Source organism: Narcine bancroftii, chromosome 1, assembly GCF_036971445.1.
Source record: "Narcine bancroftii isolate sNarBan1 chromosome 1, sNarBan1.hap1, whole genome shotgun sequence".
In the NCBI taxonomy this organism is placed as follows: domain Eukaryota; kingdom Metazoa; phylum Chordata; class Chondrichthyes; order Torpediniformes; family Narcinidae; genus Narcine; species Narcine bancroftii.
The window spans coordinates 252,013,644-252,033,000 of NC_091469.1; the positions used below are offsets into that span (position 1 = coordinate 252,013,644).

At 45.9% G+C, this 19,357-nt stretch overlaps 1 protein-coding gene across 2 annotated transcripts in view; it reads right to left on the reverse strand.

Moving 5' to 3' along the window:
- nup160 (nucleoporin 160) overlaps window positions 1-9,276 on the reverse strand; it is a 109,734-nt gene extending 100,458 nt beyond the window's left edge. Inside the window, exons 1-3 of one of the 2 annotated variants that reach the window (XM_069895162.1) lie at window positions 9,189-9,276; window positions 8,503-8,608; window positions 6,900-7,110 (exon numbers count right to left, since the gene is read on the reverse strand). In XM_069895162.1, coding sequence (XP_069751263.1) covers window positions 6,900-7,110; window positions 8,503-8,608; window positions 9,189-9,276 — 405 coding nt within the window. The remainder of the gene's footprint in view (window positions 1-6,899; window positions 7,111-8,502; window positions 8,609-9,188) is intronic. The other variant, XM_069895169.1, reaches the window with a different exon arrangement.
- Between the last annotated feature and the right edge of the window lie 10,081 nt (window positions 9,277-19,357).

Here is a 19,357-nt window from a genome sequence, read left to right on the forward strand (position 1 = left end):
TCATCATATAATTCAAAAGCTAGAGGAGTAGCTATATTAATCAGTAAAAATGTACCAATCAAAATAGAAGACGAAATAATAGATCCAGCAGGGAGATATGTAATGATAAAATGTCAGATAAATTCGGAGTTTTGGAATTTACTCAATGTATATTCACCTAACGAAGAAGATCAAAAATTTATGCAAGATATCTTTTTGAAGATAGCAGACACGCAAGGGAATATACTAATAGGAGAGGATTTCAACCTTAATTTGGATTCAAACATGGATAAAAATTGGAAAAAAATTAACAGAAAGAACAAAGTAACCAAATTTATAATTAAATCGATGCAAGAAATGCAGCTTTTGGATATATGGAGGAAACAAAACCCAAAGGAAAAGGAATATTCATATTATTCGGGTAGACATAAAACATACTCAAGAATAGACCTATTCCTGTTTTCCTGTTATCAGCTCACATGCAAGACAGAGTTAGGAAAACAGAATATAAAGCAAGAATATTATCGGACCACTCACCCCTGATATTGACAATAGAGTTAGAGGACATCCCTCCAAGAATGTATAGATGGAGATTAAACTCCATGCTACTTAAAAGGCAGGATTTTAGAGAATTCATTGAACGACAAATTAAAATGTACTTTGAAATAAATACGGAATCAGTGAAAGATAAGTTTATACTATGGGACGCAATGAAAGCATTCATCAGAGGGCAAATAATGAGTTATGTAACCAAGATGAAGAAGGACTACAATCAGGAAACAGAGCAGTTGGAAAGGGAAATAGCAAATATAGAAAAGGAATTAGCAATGAAGGAAGACAACTAAAAGAAGAGAATTGGCAGATAAAAAAATAAAATATGAAACACTACAAACATATAAGGTGGAGAAGAACATAATGAAGACAAAACAGAAATATTATAAGCTAGGAGAAAAAACGCACATAATTCTAGCGTAGCAGCTTAAGACAGAACAAAATAAGAGAATAGTATTGGCATCAAGGAAAAAAGACAAACAAATCACATATAATCCAACTGAGATTAATGAAAACTTCAGAGAATTCTATGAACAATTATACCAAACTGAAAATGAAGGGAAAGATGACAAAATAGATGAATTTTTAAACTAAAATTGAACTACCAAAATTACAGAGGAACAAAATAAATTAACAGAACCATTTTAAATAGTAGAAATAGAAGAGATAATAAAAAAACTACCGAATAATAAAACACCAGGAGAGGATGGATTCCCAATAGAATTCTATAAAACATTTAAAGATTTATTAATTCCTCCCCTCCTGGAAGTAATCAACCAGATTGACAAAACACAAAGCTTACCAGATTCATGTAAAACAGCAATAATTACAGTAATACCAAAGACAGGGAAAGATCCACTCGCACCAGCGTCATATAGACCAATATCTTTACTTAACACAGATTATAAAATAATAGATAAACTATTAGCAAACAGATTAGCCGACTCTGTACCAAAAATAGTAAATCTAGACCAAACTGGATTTATTAAAAAAATACGAACAACAGACAATATTTGTAAATTTATTAACTTAATTCATGCAGTAGAAGGAAATAAAGCTCCAACAGTAGCGGTGCTTTAGACGTAGAGAAGGCCTTTGACAGAGTAGAATGGAATTATTTATTCAAAGTATTACAAAAATTCAGCTTTCCAGAGAAATATATTAATTGGATTAAAGCATTATATAAGGGGCCATTGGCGAAAGTGACAGTAAATGGATATATATCAAAACAATTTAACTTAAGCAGATCAACAAGGCAGGGATGCCCACTATCGCCCTTATTGTTCGCATTAGCCATAGAACCACTAGCAGAATTGATAAGAACAGAAAATAAAATAAAAGGGATAAAAATAAGGTGGTGGAGGGGGAGGGGGAGGAGGGGGAGGAGGGGGAGGAGGGGGAGGAGGGGGAGGAGGGGGAGGAGGGGGAGGAGGGGGAGGAGGGGGAGGAGGGGGAGGAGGGGGAGGAGGGGGAGGAGGGGGAGGAGGGGGAGGAGGGGGAGGAGGGGGAGGAGGGGGAGGAGGGGGAGGAGGGGGAGGAGGGGGAGGAGGGGGAGGAGGGGGAGGAGGGGGAGGAGGGGGAGGAGGGGGAGGAGGGGGAGGAGGGGGAGGAGGGGGAGGAGGGGGAGGAGGGGGAGGAGGGGGAGGAGGGGGAGGAGGGGGAGGAGGGGGAGGAGGGGGAGGTGGAGGGGGAGGAGGTGGAGGGGGAGGAGGTGGACCTGTCCTCGGCCTGCGTAAAGGAGCTTTTAGGTGGAGTGCAGTGTGCGCAGTACTGGCCCCACCCTTTACACCCATGGTTCGTGTGCCGTGGCCAAGCAAGCTGGGACGTGGCAGCGAGGTCCTTGGGTCGTAGGTTTTATATCGGAGTGGCCTTCTCCTATGCAGGTTTCTTACCCGGGCTGGAGGGGCCTGCCTCCCCTCCTAGGTCGGTCCATACTGCCCGGACCGGGGCCGAGGCCGCCGCAGCTCACCCTGTGCCTGGACTGGGGCCGCCGCCTCCCACTGTCTGCCCGGATCGGGGCCTCCACCTGCCTCACTCGACCGAGGCCGGGGCAGCCGTCTCCCCCTTGCTCCTGCCCGGATCGGGGCCGCCTCCGCCTACCCTTCACCCGGACCGGGGCCGGGGACGCTGCTGCTCTCCCTGTGCCTGGACTGGGGCCGCCGCCTCCCACTCTCTGCCCAGACGGGGGCCTCCGCATCTCCATCGGGCACACAAAACTCAAAACGGTCAACCAGTTTACCTATCTCGGCTGCACCATTTCATCAGATGCAAGGATCGACAATGAGATAGACAACAGACTCGCCAAGGCAAATAGCGCCTTTGGAAGACTACACAAAAGAGTCTGGAAAAACAACCAACTGAAAAACCTCACAAAGATAAGCGTATACAGAGCCGTTGTCATACCCACACTCCTGTTTGGCTCCGAATCATGGGTCCTCTACCGGCATCACCTACGGCTCCTAGAACGCTTCCACCAGCATTGTCTCCACTCCATCCTCAACATCCATTGGAGCGCTTTCATATCTAACGTCGAAGTACTCGAGATGGCAGAGGTCGACAGCATCGAGTCCACGCTGCTGAAGATCCAGCTGCGCTGGATGGGTCACATCTCCAGAATGGAGGACCATCGCCTTCCCAAGATCGTGTTATATGGCGAGCTCTCCACTGGCCACCGTGACAGAGGTGCACCAAAGAAAAGGTACAAGGACTGCCTAAAGAAATCTCTTGGTGCCTGCCACATTGACCACCGCCAGTGGGCTGATATCGCCTCAAACCGTGCATCTTGGCGCCTCACAGTTTGGCGGGCAGCAACCTCCTTTGAAGAAGACCGCAGAGCCCACATCACTGACAAAAGGCAAAGGAGGAAAAACCCAACACCCAACCCCAACCCACCAATTTACCCCTGCAGCCGCTGCAACCGAGTCTGCCTGTCCCGCATCGGACTTGTCAGCCACAAACGAGCCTGCAGCTGACGTGGACTTTTACCCCCTCCATAAATCTTCGTCCGCGAAGCCAAGCCAAAGAAAGAAGAACATAAAGAATTACATAAGAAATTGAAGGAATATGGAGAAGTGTCGGGATACAAGATTAACGCAAATAAAAGTGAAGCAATGCCAATCAATAATGCGGATTTCTCAAAATTTAAGAAAGAATCACCATTCAGATGGCAAATGCAAGCAATGCGATACCTAGGTATACAAATAAATAAAAATCTCGGCCATCTATATAAACTCAATTATTATCCACTAATGAAAAAAATTACAGGACGACTTAGAGCATTGGAACACTAATAGGAAGGATAAACTGTATTAAAATGAACATTTCCCCAAGCATACAATACCTATTTCAGGCATTACCAATACACTTGACAGAGAAATTCTTCAAGGAGTTAAAGAAAATAATAAGGAAATTTTTATGGAAAGGGGGGAAACCGAGGATAGCACTAGATAAATGAACAGAATGGTATAAACAAGAAGGCTTACAACTGCCAAACTTTAAAATTATTATAGAGCCGCGCAATTAAGATACCTATCAGATTTTTATCAAAAAAGGGAAAAGCCAGATTGGACTAGATTAGAACTAGATAAAATAGGGGAGAAGATACCCGAACATGTATGAAATAAATGGGATGAAAAATTGTACAACGTAGGAATTCTCCAGTATTACATCATCTGCTCAAAATTTGGAAGTAGATTCATGTAGAAAGGAATAAAACAAATTACCAATTACCAAAACTAATACTGACGCAAAATCAGCTAATCCCTTATACAAGGGATAACCTTTATTTTAGAAAATGGGAGAAAAAAGGGATCAAAAGAATAGAAAATTGCTTTTCGGGAAATAAATTATTATCCTTTGAACAAATGAAAGATAAATATAATATAACTCACGATACAGTGTTGGCATATTACCAACTGAAATCCTACTTGAAGGACAAATTGGGAAGCAGTCTGAGGTTACCAGAGGGAAGTAATTTTGAATATGTGATTACAGACACAATGATAATCAAAAAATTTATAACAAACATGTATATTAAACTACAAGAAAAGGAGAATGAGGAAACAAATGGTAAAACTAAACAAAAATGGGAACAAGATCTAAATATAAAGATAAAGAATGAAACATGGGAGAAGTTATGCTCAGGAACTATGAGAAATACAATAAATACGAGGTTATGTATGATACAATATAACTGGATACACAGGCTATATATTACACCTCAAAAGTTAAATAAATGGGACCGAACAGTATCTGACAGATGTTTTCGCTGTAAAAAGGAAATGGGAACAACAATTCATGCAATCTGGACATGTGAGAAAGTGAAAAAATTTTGGGAAGATCTAAACCAGATATTAAATAAAATAACAAAAAGCAATATACCAAAAAACCCAGAAATCTTCCTCCTAAGTAACATAAAAAACAAAGAATTTGGACTTGATTTGGATGGTGCACAAAAAGATTTGTTATGATAGCCATAGTTGTAGCAAAAAAATGTATCAAGTCAGCCTGGAAATTAGAAGATAACTTGAGAATACAACAATGGTATATAGAAATGAATAAATGTATTCCATTAGAAAAAATAACATAATTTAAGAAATAATATTACAATATTTGAACAAATATGGGAGCCATACATGAAACATAATAGAGAAAACCTACCGGGGACATCTACCACCTAAAATGACAGAAGGAGAAGAGAATGAAAAGAACTGACTCAGTGGAATTTCTTGTTTATTTTTATTGAGTGACAACATTGTTTGACGGGTTTAATGTATCTTAGATTCTGAACTTTAAATGAATGGGAGGGGAGGTAGGGAGGTTGGGAGGGGAAGAGGGAGGGGGGGAGAAAACGACACTGTATATATTTGAAAAGGAAAATGTATGTATCTTGATCAATGTGGTTTATAGTGAGAAATAAAAAATTTTAAAAATAGAAATGGATCAACAATGTTTATATGAAGATTAGCTGCAAAATGAAGATGTTAATGACGTGGCAATGAAACAATTCACCTTCAACGTTTATTGGAAAAATCAACGATGCTTGTGATTACCTTATGGATGGAGAACCAAACATCGAGAGAAGCATTAGAATTCGTTAAGAATTGCAAAATGGTATTTGATGTTATAAAGATATTCATGATGAAAAAAGACTAAAGTGCAAACTACATTAGACAAATATTTTCTTAGATAAATAATGTTCACTTATTACCAATAAAGATCTTTCCCATTTATCATTTTATATATCCCTTTTAAATATTTTATCCACACATTTGCATAAGAGTTCTAGGTAAAAGAATATTTCTAGGATTGGAATGTATTAAAGTACATTGTTACAATGCTTTGAAGTGTCTTGTACCCAAGGTACCCCTGCATGTGTCTAGTGGTAGGAACTGGGAGCCAAGAGTCTGACTTAGAGCAGACAATCCTTCACGACGTTGCAGCTTTTGCAATGGCAGCGTGACTGCTGACTCAGAAGGAGCAGGGGGAGCTGTCATGCTGCCTTTCAGTGCTCCTACCCAGGATCCTGGTGCCTCGCTTTCATGCCCATCGACCTTGTTCAGGATTCATTCACCTGGAAGGTGGAGCTGGTGGAGACCTTTATGTCGGAGGTTTGGCACCCAGACCAAGAGGGCTGCAAGGAGAGCAGTGGACTGAGGCAGACACCAGAATGTGGGCCACTGGAGACCGGCTCGTGGGAACCGGGTATCGGCATCAAGATCCGTGAGGGTGTCAATGGTGAACAGGGCTCCCAAAGGGCCTCAGGTGCTGACAATTCAATCACATCAGGCGGGGGGGGGAGAAAAGGAGTTGGAACCAGGGGTCACGGAGGGAGACTACGGAGCCTGGAACTGAGGTTCACCACAGGAGGCAGAGCGCCTGCAGAGATTACGTGAACACAAGAGGTGGCAGTATCAGAGGAGGTAGCCAATCCACAGACACTCGATGTTTCTAAAGTGGCTCTCTTTTGTGTCTTTTTTTAATCTTTATAGGGGTGTTGGACTAGCAGTGGCTCTTTGTGCATCGTTATGGGGTAAACGGAGGAAAAAAAATTTGTGTACTTTGCATACAAGACAAAAAATGGAATCTTGTGCCCAAGGCTTTACACAAGACAGACTCCAGCTTCAAGGACGTGAAGTTTAGAGCAGCCAATACTTTCTGAACAATAAAAAAAATCTAATTTGAGGGGAAACGTGACTATTGTATGACAGATGCAGAATGTGACTGTAAGCCAGGTTTCTTCTGGAACCATTCTACCCATGCGAACATGTGCCATGCACTCAATGCACTCTGCCACAAGGTAGCACACTCTTGTGATCCAGCCAACAACCTTGTCAGAAACACTCCACCACATTCAAGTGACTACTTACACTTCGGTACATGCGGGAGGGGTGAGGAAGTACAATCCTGTGCACAGTCTGGTTGGTGGCAATGAGTAAAGTCACGTGGTCGTGAGTCTCATGCACGTGGACTCCACCCGGCAGCACTTGGCAGTTTAGGAATTTGAGGCGCACTGTGTTGTTGAGGAGATTGGTATCCAAAGACTGTTCGGTCAGCTGCACCATGTCACCCGAGCTGGTCCTAAGGACATCGGACATAGCGTCAGTACTTGAAATCTTTCCCAATGATGGTGAAATCATGCAACAAGCAGAGGGGAGGTGAACACACCAGTAGAATAAAGTACAGAACTCACCCCTATGTCAATACACTTTGAGAGAAGCAGGCTTACAAGATTCCCTTTCTCTAAAAACAAATGTAGAGGGCTGAAAACATCTCAGAGTAGGCTGAAACTGTGACCTTCGTGAAGGAGCCAATGATTACCACTTAATATAGAAAAGGATAGTATGGGCCCTTTATCTCATTATGTTGTGCCAACCTGTGTAAATCTATTCCAAATCTAACTCTTCTCTCCCTCACAGCCCATAACCCTCCACTGCCCTGATTTTAAACTGGTTGAATTGTTTTACCAGTGGATGTCTTTGAGACCAGATGGAGAATGCCGTTTTTATGCTGGACCTTTATTCTATTTTCCACAGAAGCTTGCATACTTGAGCTACAATTAAAGAATGCTGCATTGTCAAGCCAATCAATGTCAACAGATAACAATTCTATAGATCCACAGAATGTCTGGAAATATACATTGTTCAAACAAATTTGGGAACTATATATGAAATATATCAGAAAATGCCAATCTCGGACCTCCATCTCCTAAAGTGATAAAAAGATAAACATGATCAGATTTAATGTGTAAAAGTAGATGACACAACTTTCTTTTTTTATTTTTCTTTTGTGTGAAGATGTTGTTTTCTTGTATTTTATATGTTTAATATTTATTGGATTTAGAGGAGGGAGGGCAGGGGGGAGAAAAGAGGGAAAATGTCACTATGTATATTCAATGACAAACATTTGTACATATTTTTGTTGATATGGTTCATTGTGCGATAAATAAAGTTACAAAAAAAGAGATGTCTGGAATATTTGTCAGATAACTGTAGAGACAATATGGGCCTATTTAGCAATAACATTTACATCTCTCAATACACAATCTTGTATCCCAAGTACTGGGATACAAGTTTGAAAGCAACAGATTGGAGAGATGCGTGAAGCATTTCGAAGATAACTCCAATCCTGAAGACAACATCCTTTTTTTAAGCTGGCTGCTTGACCAGTGTCAAAGCTCATCAGAGATCTTGTAAATTCAGCTCAAATTTTCGGTAACGTGCCACCAACAACGGCCAAATCCTTGTCCAATCCATTGTAGCTGCACCTTGCAAATAAACACCAAGCATCAGCGTCCCACAGCAAGTTATACCTCAGTTGGATAATACTGCAAGAGAGCACTGATAAGAAGCAAGCAGCCTGCTGTTCCCACTGAGCGAAGTCCACAGTATTTTATCGCAGTACCTCCATTGTCACGCGACAATCTCCAACACTGATACAAACCCCAGGGATTCCGCTGCAGGAAATACCCACCAGTGTATGAACCGATTTCTGGTCACGGATTGCAGCTTCCCACTTTCTTCATAGAAAAATCCACCAGCACTATCAGAGTACTTCACTCCTGGGACTGCACTAACACCTGCAGAACCGACAGTACAACAGTCTTTAATCCTCAGCTCACAGACATTAAGAAGTCCCAAGTATATGACACGTGCAATAAATATAAAAACTATGAAGAAAATCAGCTGCAAGTGCTAAACGTTGACATGTTCCATAAATTTGATGAAGAAAATGAACAGTTAGTAATGGGGAAGCAGCAATTTAACAGTGATGTTCAATGAATGGGTCATTTCTAACAGATGATAGAGCACGACCCACAGGTCCTGATGTATTACCACAATGCTGTTCGACTTTGCAGATGGTTGGCAAGCTTCTGCAATGCACGCTGCAGCAACGTGTACCAGTCAGCTTTTGCCTCCACATCAAGGACAATATCAACAAATTCTACACGGGATATGTTAATAATGGAGCCAAGAGAATCAGGGTGAAAAGATCATTGGAGGGAAGGAGAGAGAGAAAACGGGGGCGGGAAACAGGGCAGGAGATGGGAGAGGAAAGGAGGAGGGAGCGGGGTCCAGCAGATGGGGGGAACGGGGTCGGGTTGCCCAAGCGGCCGCTCCCAGGTCTCCGCCGAGCCGCCGATCCGCTCCTCTGCTCACCCAGGTCGGCCCGTACTTCCCGCCACGCTGGGAAGTCCCGCTCGGCGCTGCCGATCTCCAGCAGGCTCCGCTCCCATACCGCCGCCATCTTGCCGCGCTGCACCTTGGGTGACGGTAGCAACATTTCCCGCCCGCGCGCGTCGGGTTCAAATCCCTTAAAGCGGCACCCCTCCTGTGATATAGCGTTGCGCGAAATCTCTTAAAGCGACATCACCTGATTGTCTGTCTTGATTAATTTTCCCAAGACTAAAGAGTGTGCGTAGTATTTCCGAAAATAAATCGCAAATGCAAGCGATCTGCTGGATCAGTTGCTTTTGAGATCTCATAATTTGCTCTCCCTATTCCTCCAGATTTCAGATTTATTATCACATACATAGACGGGAGAGAATGATAGCCGGCCACGGACTAGAAGGGCCGAAGGGCCTGCTTCTGTACTGTCATGTTCTATGGTTCTGACATCACTCTTTTTCCTGCAGGCAAGGCAGAATTACCACTTGTTGTTTGTGCAATAAAATCTACACTCAACGTACACGTAAACACCAACTGTGCAATGCAGTGATGAAGGGGAAAAAACAATAATCAATTAAGAATCCTTAAAAAAGTCCCTGATTGAGTTTGTCGTTGAGGAATCTGATAGTGGAGGGGTAGCAGCTGTTCCTGAACCTGGTGGTGCCAGTGTGTGTGTGCAAGGTGGTCTGGGTCTTTGATGATTCCTGTTGCTCTCCAACAGCAGTGTTCCCTGTGGATGTGCTCGATGGTGGGGAGGGTTTTGCCTGTGATGTCCTGAGGTGTCTCCACTATGTTTTGCAGGACTTTATGCTCAGGAGTATTAGTGTACTTATACCAGACTGTGATGCATCTGGTCAGCACACTTGTAGAAATTTGCCAGGTTTTCTGATGTCCTACCAAACCTCCACAAATTCCTGAGGAAATAGAGGCATTAGGGCCCTTTCAAATAGCCATATAAAATGGGGTTAACTGGGCAATTTGCATGGTTAGCGACCAAGTTACATGGCGATTTGAAAAGGGTCCAACCCAGTCAGAGCCCACCTGGGTCCCTGACGCTGCTAGAGAGAGGGGAAGGTCTGGACTTACAGACTTTGGTACACCCTGAGCACACTGTTTCCTTGGCAGGGCAGCACTTCCAGGGAGGTTTCTGTTGACCGCAGAAGTAGCACTTAAGGATTCCAACTTTTTCCACGTTATTTTTTTGCTCTCTATTGCACAGTCATTTGTTTACAATTATTTATTTATTTACAAGTGAACGCTGGGCACAGTTTCTTTTTGCACTACCAATAAGTGGTAATTCTACTTTGCCCAGATCAGGATTGTATGTAGTGCCATGTACATACTCTGATAAGAAATCTGAAAGTGCATGCAGAACTGTATCTGGCATCATTTGGGTACTGAGTCACCTCACCCATTTGGCATTATTTGTCTGGATATATACCATCCTTTGTGCTATTGAATGGTTAGTCTATGCCTCAATATCATTCCTCCACCAGTCAGGATGTAAACACAAGATGCACACGGAACTAATTATTCATGAGCTGCCTGATAGCTCCAGGAAGCAATGTATTTCATCTTGATACTCTTGAGGGTTTTACTGTAAGAAGTCTCCAGGCACAGAGATAGCTGTCAGATGGAGGAGACTTCTAATTGCCTACTTAATGGGGGGAAAGATCAAGAAGTGTTTATTTGCTTAATCCCCAACAGACCCCAATCAGTGCTAATCAATAACATCATCTTCTCACTGACCGGCAACACAGGGGCACCCCAAGCCACAGCTTAGTGCTTTGCTCTATTCCCTGTACACTCACCAAGTTCAGCTTCATCGCCATCTATAAATTCACAAATGGCACCACCGTTGGGGGCCAAATAATGGGAAATGACAGGTCAGAATAAGGAAACTGGTGGTGTGGTGTCTCGCTCTCAACGCCAGCAAGACCAAAGGGTTGACGTTTGGAAGGAGAGGTTGATGGGCCAAGTACCTGTTCACATTGATGGGACAGAAGTTTAGATTCACATTCCTGCAGGTCCACATATCGGGGACCTCGCTTGGAACACATCGAGGCATCAGTGAAGAAGGCAACACCAACACCTTTACTTTCTGAGAACTCTGAGGAGATTTGGCACCTCATCCAATACTCCATCAAACATCTCTGGGTGCACTGTGGCAAGTATGCTGACTAGTGGCATCACAGATGGTTTGGTAACCCAAATGTCCAGGAGCACAGAAGGCTCTAGAAGGCAGCAAACATAACCAGATCCATCACGGGGTCTGACTTCCCATCCATTGCAGACATCTATGTGAGGAGTTGTCTCAAGAAGGCAGCCAACATCACAAAGGCCCCCATCATGCTGGTCACCCTGGAAATGCAGGGACTGAGACACTTCCCCTGCCATCCATACTACTGCCGAATGTCCAGTCATTAGAAAGCAAGGCTGCTTTATCAGAGATACATGAGACAAATCTCAATTGTTTGCTGCACATATCGGGGAAGAACTCATTGAACTGGCCAAGAGAGAACACCTTCAACTAGTATTCAACCAGACTAGATCAGAACACAGATTCTGGCAAAGAGAGAGAGAGGGTGGGGGGGGGGGGTGGGGGGCAAGGTATGGTTTTTAGTTAATGCTGGCTGATACATGGATGTTGAGGTCACGTTGACCTTCTGCTCCATTGGCTTAGATAACCTCTGCAGATTCACAAGTGCTGTTTTGCTTGGAATGTCTGTTTGGGGCCCTGAATGGTGATGAGGGAGGAGGTGTGGGCACAAGTGGAGCATTTCTTGCGGTCACAGGGGTAGGTACAGAGGGGGCAATTGGTAAAAAAGAGATGAGTGGTCATGGGAGTGCCAGAGGGAGCGGACCCTGAGGAAGGTGGAGAGGGGAAAATGTGGTGGGATCATGGTGTAGGTGGCAGAAATGGTGGATACTATGTTGGAGGTGGAGGCATCTATTACCTCTGTTATTCATCTCTCTGTCTTGTCATATTGTAGTAATTTAAGGTACACCTTTGTAGTTGGTGTTTGTTACATACCTGTGTGGCTGTAGCGTGTACGGACGTTGGTGCATCTGCTCATTGAACTGAGTGTAATGCAATAAACTCTCATGACTGTTTGAGTAACACAGGAAGGAGCTTACACATAAAAATCACATTTGTTGCAGTCACATATTTACCTTTGTTGGGAGCCGCTGATGATGTAGACGATAGATGCACTGAGCTAATGCGTGGCTGTGATAAGCATCAGTAAACAGGTGAAGGATTGCAGAAGGAGGAGAGTGAGAAGGTCAGGATCAGCCATGTGGCATTGAGCCAATGAAAAGGTCAGAGGGGTTTAGTTGGGTGGTGTTTGAGGAGTTGAGTCCAGTGAATAATAAAAAGAAAGTCAACTTCATGGTGTGCTGAAGGAAACGAGTGAGTGCATTCTTTATTTGTAAGCCATGGCTGGAGGCAGCTTGCCTGGGCCATATGCACAAAATTCTGGAGAAATTCAGTGTCTCAGGCAATAGACCATCAATGCTTTGGGCCAAACACTATATCACCATGTCGCCATGAAGGTTCTCGGCCTGTTCATAACCTAAATCAAACGAAAACTCTGCAGCTTGAACATGATCTATTTTCCTCCATTCTCATAAGATTCACATGTCTACCTGGAAGCTACTTGAACATTTCTCGTATCTATCTTCACCATTGCTCCTGGCTGCCTGCTCTAGGCAGCTCCCACTCTGTTTAAAAAAAGCTTTCCCCACACATCTCCTTTAACCCCCACCCCCAATTCACCCTGCATATGACATCTCGTCTGTCACATTTTTACCCCTGAAATATTGAACACTGTAGCACAGAAACAGAGTTAAAAATAAAGACACACAAAGCTGGAGAAACTCAGCAGGTCAAGCAGTGTCCTTTATACAGCAAAGGTAAAAATACAGAACCGATGTTTTGGAAACATTTTGGCAGGTGTCCGAGCAAAAGAGTATGAAGGAGGGAGGGGTGATCACAAAGGCAGGAGGGGATAGATGGAGAAGGAAGGGAGGGGAGAGCAGAGATCAAGGGGAGGAGGGGTGGCTGGAGAAAGGGAGGGTGGAGAACTGAAAAGGGGAAGGGAAGGGGGTGGGGGAGAGGGGAGCAGGTTAGCATAAACCGGAAAAGTCGATATTAATGCCATGTGGCTGGAGAGTGTCAAGACGAAAAATCAGGTGTTGTCCCTTCAATTTACGGGTGGTCTTGTTGGGACAGTCCATAAGGCACTGGACAGACATGTGAGTTTGGGAGTGTGACACAGAACTGAAATGGGTGGATACTGGGAAGTCTCTGTTGCTGGTGCGGTTGGAGTGAAGATGCTCTGCGGTGATCTCCCAATCTGCACCCAGTCTCTCCGATGTAGAGAAGGCCACAAAGGGAGCACCGGATGCAGTAAATCAATCCTGCGGATACACAAGTGAAGTGTTGCTTCGCTTGAAAGGCTAGTTTGAGGCTCTGGACTGTGGTGATGAAGGAGGTGTGAACAGGCCCTTTGGCCCATTTAGTCTGTGCTAAACTATTGTCCAACTGACCTGTGTGAGGACTATAGCCCTCCATCTCCCTCCCATCCATGGACCTATCTACATTTTTTTCTTAAATGTTGAAATATTTGAACTGGCCGCTTGTTCCATCCTCTCACCACTCTCTTCATGAAGAGGTTTCCCCTAAACCAGAGGTTCTCAACCGTTTTTGCCCAAGGCCACACACTAATTTTTCAAAAAAAATGTATGCCCCACCATTAGCAGAAAAAAGTTATATATTCAAAAGAAGTTTTAATTGAATCATTTATTGCAAGTGAATGCCGCTTTAGTTGCCCATTCAGAGCCAGCTCTTCAGCGCTTGACGTCCTGTTTTGCGGAAACTGCCAAAATGTTTGGCCTGGAAGTCAGCCTGAAGAAAACGGAGGTCCTCCATCAGCCAGCTCCCCACCATGACTACCAGCCCCCCCACCACATCTCCATCGGGCACACAAAACTCAAAACGGTCAACCAGTTTACCTATCTTGGCTGCACCATTTCATCAGATGCAAGGATCGACAACGAGATAGACAACAGACTCGCCAAGGCAAATAGCGCCTTTGGAAGACTACACAAAAGAGTCTGGAAAAGCAACCAACTGAAAAACCTCACAAAGATAAGCGTATACAGAGCCGTTGTCATACCCACACTCCTGTTCGGCTCCGAATCATGGGTCCTCTACCGGCATCACCTACGGCTCCTAGAACGCTTCCACCAGCGTTGACTCCGCTCCATCCTCAAAATTCATTGGAGCGACTTCATCCCTAACATCGAAGTACTCGAGATGGCAGAGGCCGACAACATCGAGTCCACGCTGCTGAAGATCCAGCTATTCTGGGTGGGTCACGTCTCCAGAATGGAGGACCATCGCCTTCCCAAGATCGTGTTATATGGCGAGCTCTCCACTGGCCACCGTGACAGAGGTGCACCAAAGAAGAGGTACAAGGACTGCCTAAAGAAATCTCTTGGTGCCTGCCACATTGACCACCGCCAGTGGGCTGATAGCGCCTCAAACTGTGCATCTTGGCGCCTCACAGTTCGGCGGGCAGCAACCTCCTTTGAAGAAGACCGCAGAGCCCACCTCACTGACAAAAGACAAAGGAGGAAAAACCCAACACCCAACTCCAACCAACCAATTTTCCCCTGCAACCGCTGCAACCGTGTCTGCCTGTCCCGCATCGGACTTGTCAGCCACAATCGAGCCTGCAGCTGACATGGACTTTTACCCCCTCCATAAATCTTCGTCCGCAAAGCCAAGCCAAAGAAAGAAGAAGGTCAGGAATACACTGGAACACATATTTCATATTCAACTACAACTTCAATATGTCAACCATCTCAAACACACATTCAACAATTGTCGTCACTTCAGTGGGAACCTTCCCCCTGACGCTGGCTGCAGATTCTTTTGATTCGAGGGACTAATTTTGTTAGTTTCAACCTTAAATCTCCAGTCAGTTTCTCTTAGCTTGTAGCAAATCACTAACAGCACTGAAGCCACATTCTACTAAATAAGACATGGAAAAATGTATCAATAGTTCCCTTGCTAAAGTAGTCGAGTTTGGATATTTATGTTCGATCTCGTTAGGCAGCCACATCAAGATTCCTTTCACTTTGAATAGAGCTTTCACAGATTCATCATGTTGTAACTCAGATAACTCCTCTTGGTATTGCACTGGACTTCAGATAAGTCCACCCGCAATGGCTGAGTTAACCAAGAGGGAAAATCCATTGCCTTTTAATCACAAAAATCTATCATTGAAGTCAGTAACCAACATTTTCAAATGGTCATCCATGACATTTGTAGCAGCATTAGTTACCTCACACTTATTCAACCAATAGAATTGAGTGAAATTTCTTGCAGAAATATTCGTTTGGCAAAATTCTAGAAGTGTCATGAATCCAAATATCTTTGTTTTTGCATCAACGAGTGACATATTTGCTACTTGGAGTTGCTTGTTCAATGTACAAATTCAATGTGGTGATACACCACTAGCCTACTGCAGGGGGCGACCACTGTACCTGCAGAGAGCCTCATCACAGAGGACAGACAACACCTGGCCGGCTGTCAATCATCTACCCAGGATATAAGCCACATCCGGCCCCTCTTGAGGTCAGTCACTTGGGAGCAGGGCACAGCTAGCCGCAGCAGAGACTTTAAGCTGAATAAAGCCTGTTGTTCAGTCTTTGAATCTTGTGTCTACTTACTGTCACAACAGTGCATCACAATTTATTCAGCTTAAATTTAACCTGCTATGGAGAAACTCCTAAGTGCTGGGAGCCTCGAAGTCGACCCATGTCACCTGGAAGCACACACATGATATCCTAGACTCCAACAGGAGGAAGTTCAAACTGATCTGCTCTAAGTTGGGTCCCCGTGCCTTCCAGGTCCTCAAGGACTGCTCAGAATACTCGGAAGCAATGGACACCTTGGAGGCTATGTACAAGCCGCCAATGAACGTAGTCCACACCAGATACCTCCTGAGTATCCGTGCCCAACAGCCAGGAGTGACAACCGAATCCTACCAGGGAGGCCCGTGTGAGCTGGCCCCACCATGTCTGGCAGAACCTGGGATAAGCGAAAAGGAGATTGAAAGGTTGGTCAGGGATGTCTGTGTTCAAGGCCTGCACTCAAGAACCGACCGACAGAAGTTGCTAGAGGACAATATCTACTCCCTGGCCTGAACTGTGGAGGTAGTCCAATTTTTGGAGGCAGCAGTCCTCCACACCAAAGCCTTTGACACCCAACTCCCTCAGACCTCTACGTGGATAGTCCAGTCCGCAGCTATGACCCAAAACCAACTAGTAGATGAGAGAATCGCTGCTGCAGGTGTCCTGCGCCTGTGTAAATACTGTGGGTCCCGGTGTGGGTCAGATTGATGATCATGCCAAAACTGCCCGGCAAGAAATCAGTACTGCTCAAAAGTGTGGCAAGAAAGGCCATTTTGCTAAAGTATGCCTTTCTAAACCTGTCGGAAATTCAGCAGCCCTCTACGACCAAGCCCCCCCCCCCACCCAAGCCCCGCCACGTGGGAGTGCCAAGCAGCGCCATTGCCCGTGCAGCTACTTCCCTCTTCCCTGGCCTTGGCAGCACCACTTCCAGCCCCGCCAGGAACTATTGCCATGTGCTCACCACGAGCGCGGCACCACCCACAGCCATGCCAGCCCTGGACTACAATGATGGCACTTCTGTCTTCTGGAATGACGTCACGTCCACCTTGCGTGATGATGTCACACCACCGATGGCCATTGAGATGACGTCACCTTCTTTGACGGACGATGTGATGACATCACTTCCTCCCGCACGAACGGCACGACCGACGGGTAAGCCCAGCTTGGGCCACCCAGGCTTACCCTACCCACACTGATGACTCTACTAGCACCGACGACAATGATGATGACATGGTCAACACAGGTGCTGACCAGACCACCCTCCTAAAGCACCCCATGCCTGCAGATGCCGCTGATCGCCACTCACCACACCCCATGCCTACAAAGGACACCACTGTCCGCCACTCGTCTAAACTGTTAGGGAGAAGTGGCTTGGACCCCGAGATGGTCCTAGTGGCCACCACACTGACGAGAGACATTCCACACAGCCTCGGGTACTCCATGATGGACGATTCAATGGTCAGGTAACAAAATGACTATTCGACAGCAGCAGCACTGAGAGCTTCATAGACCCGAATGTAGCCCGAACTTTGAGACTCAAAATCTACTCTACCACCTTTGCTATCACTTTCGCCACCCAGGACTGCTCTATAAATACCCTCGGGCGCTGCTCCATTGATCCGACTGTGGAGGGGGGGGGGGGGGGGGGACATACAACAGGTTCAGGCTCCTGGTCATGGCCAAGATCTGTGCCTCAGTCCTCCTGGGTTTAGACTTTCAGTGTCACCTGCAGAGCATCACCCTCGCCTTTGGGGGGCCCTGATCCCCAACTCACACTCCACAGCGCCCCGTCCAACCAGCCCTGGCCAACCTGCAGCCTCTCCACACTGCGCATCGTCTTCATATACCTCATGCCAGACTGCAAACCGATAATGGCCAGAAGCAGGCGCTATTGCGCAGCTGATAGAGAATTCATTAAGGTAGAGGTAAAGTGGCTCCTGGCGGAGAGCATCATAGAACTCAGCACCAGTCCCTGAAGAGCCCAGATCCTGGTGGTCAAAGGGAGCAGCAAACCAAGAATGGTCGTAGACTACAGTCAGACCATTAACCAGTACACCCAGCTGGACACCTACCCCTTACCCATGATAGCCAACATGGTCAATGAGATAGCCCACTACAGGGTCTTCTCCACAATCAACCTGAAGTCGGCCTATCATTAGCTCCCGATCCATGCACAGAACAAGTCCTACACCACCTTCGAGGCAGGCAGGCATCTCTACCAGTTCCATTGAGTTCCGTTCAGGGTCACTAACGGGGTCTCTGTCTTCCAGTGCGAAATGGACCGCATGGTAGACTGGCACAAACTAAAAGTGACCTTCCCATACCTGGACAATGTCACCATCTGTGGCCACGATCAGCAGGACCACGTTGCCAACTTGGAGAGATTTCTCTGGATGGCTGAAGAGCTGAATTTCACTTACACTAAAGAGAAGTGTATGTTCAGCACCACCCGCCTCGCCATCCTGGGGTACATCATGGCACATGGTGTCATCACCCCTTGATCAAGAGCACATGCACCCTTTAATGGAGCTACCCCTCCCACACACCCTCAAGACCCTCCGCAGATGCCTTGGTCTTTTCTCCTATTACTCACAATGGGTTTCTTGCTTCTCGCACAAGGTCTGCCCAGTGGCCCAGGCCACAACCTTTCCCCTCCCACAGGCAGCCTTCACTTGCATCAGGCAGGACATCACAGACGTCACGATGCAGGCCGTGGACAAAGACACCCCCTTCCAGGTGGAGTGTGATGCCTCTGATGTGGCCCTTATCGCTACTCTCAACCTGTCACCTTCTTCTCATGAACCCTCCACAGTTCTGAGCTAGAATCTCCCTCCCAGCATGGCTCACGTCCCTAGGTCCGGTGTTCCTGCGTAAACATGCACGGGCCCACAAGGTTGACCCCCTGGTCGAGTAGGTGTTCCTCCTACACACAAACCACAACTACGCCTACGTCAGGTACCCCAGCGGCAGAGAGAACACCTTCTCGACCAGGGACCTGGCACCAGCGGGAGCACCCACTGCAGCACAACAGCCTCCATTGCCACAGGACCACACCGGCCCGATGCATCTCCCCTGCTTCGCATCCGTGGGACACCCAGGACCACATTGGCCTGCCACGCTTTCCCCACCTTGGGCACCCCTTGCACACTCAAACCACGAGAGATGACTTCTCTACTCCGCCCCTCCAACACCTCACACATGTTTTGACTCAGGTCACCACAGCCACCCCACCCACCACGCTGTGCCACACCAGCATTCCGAACCTGCCCCAGCCCTCCCGACTAGCTCCCGCGCACTCTCGCTGACCTTTGACCAGGAGCCAACCCTGCGACGGTCACAGAGACTCTGATGGCCGCCGGACCATCTAAACTTGTAAATATGTATGGTCCTGTGGAAGATTGTTATGTAACCTCCCCCCCACTAGACAATTTTAAAGAAGGGGGTGAATCTGGTGA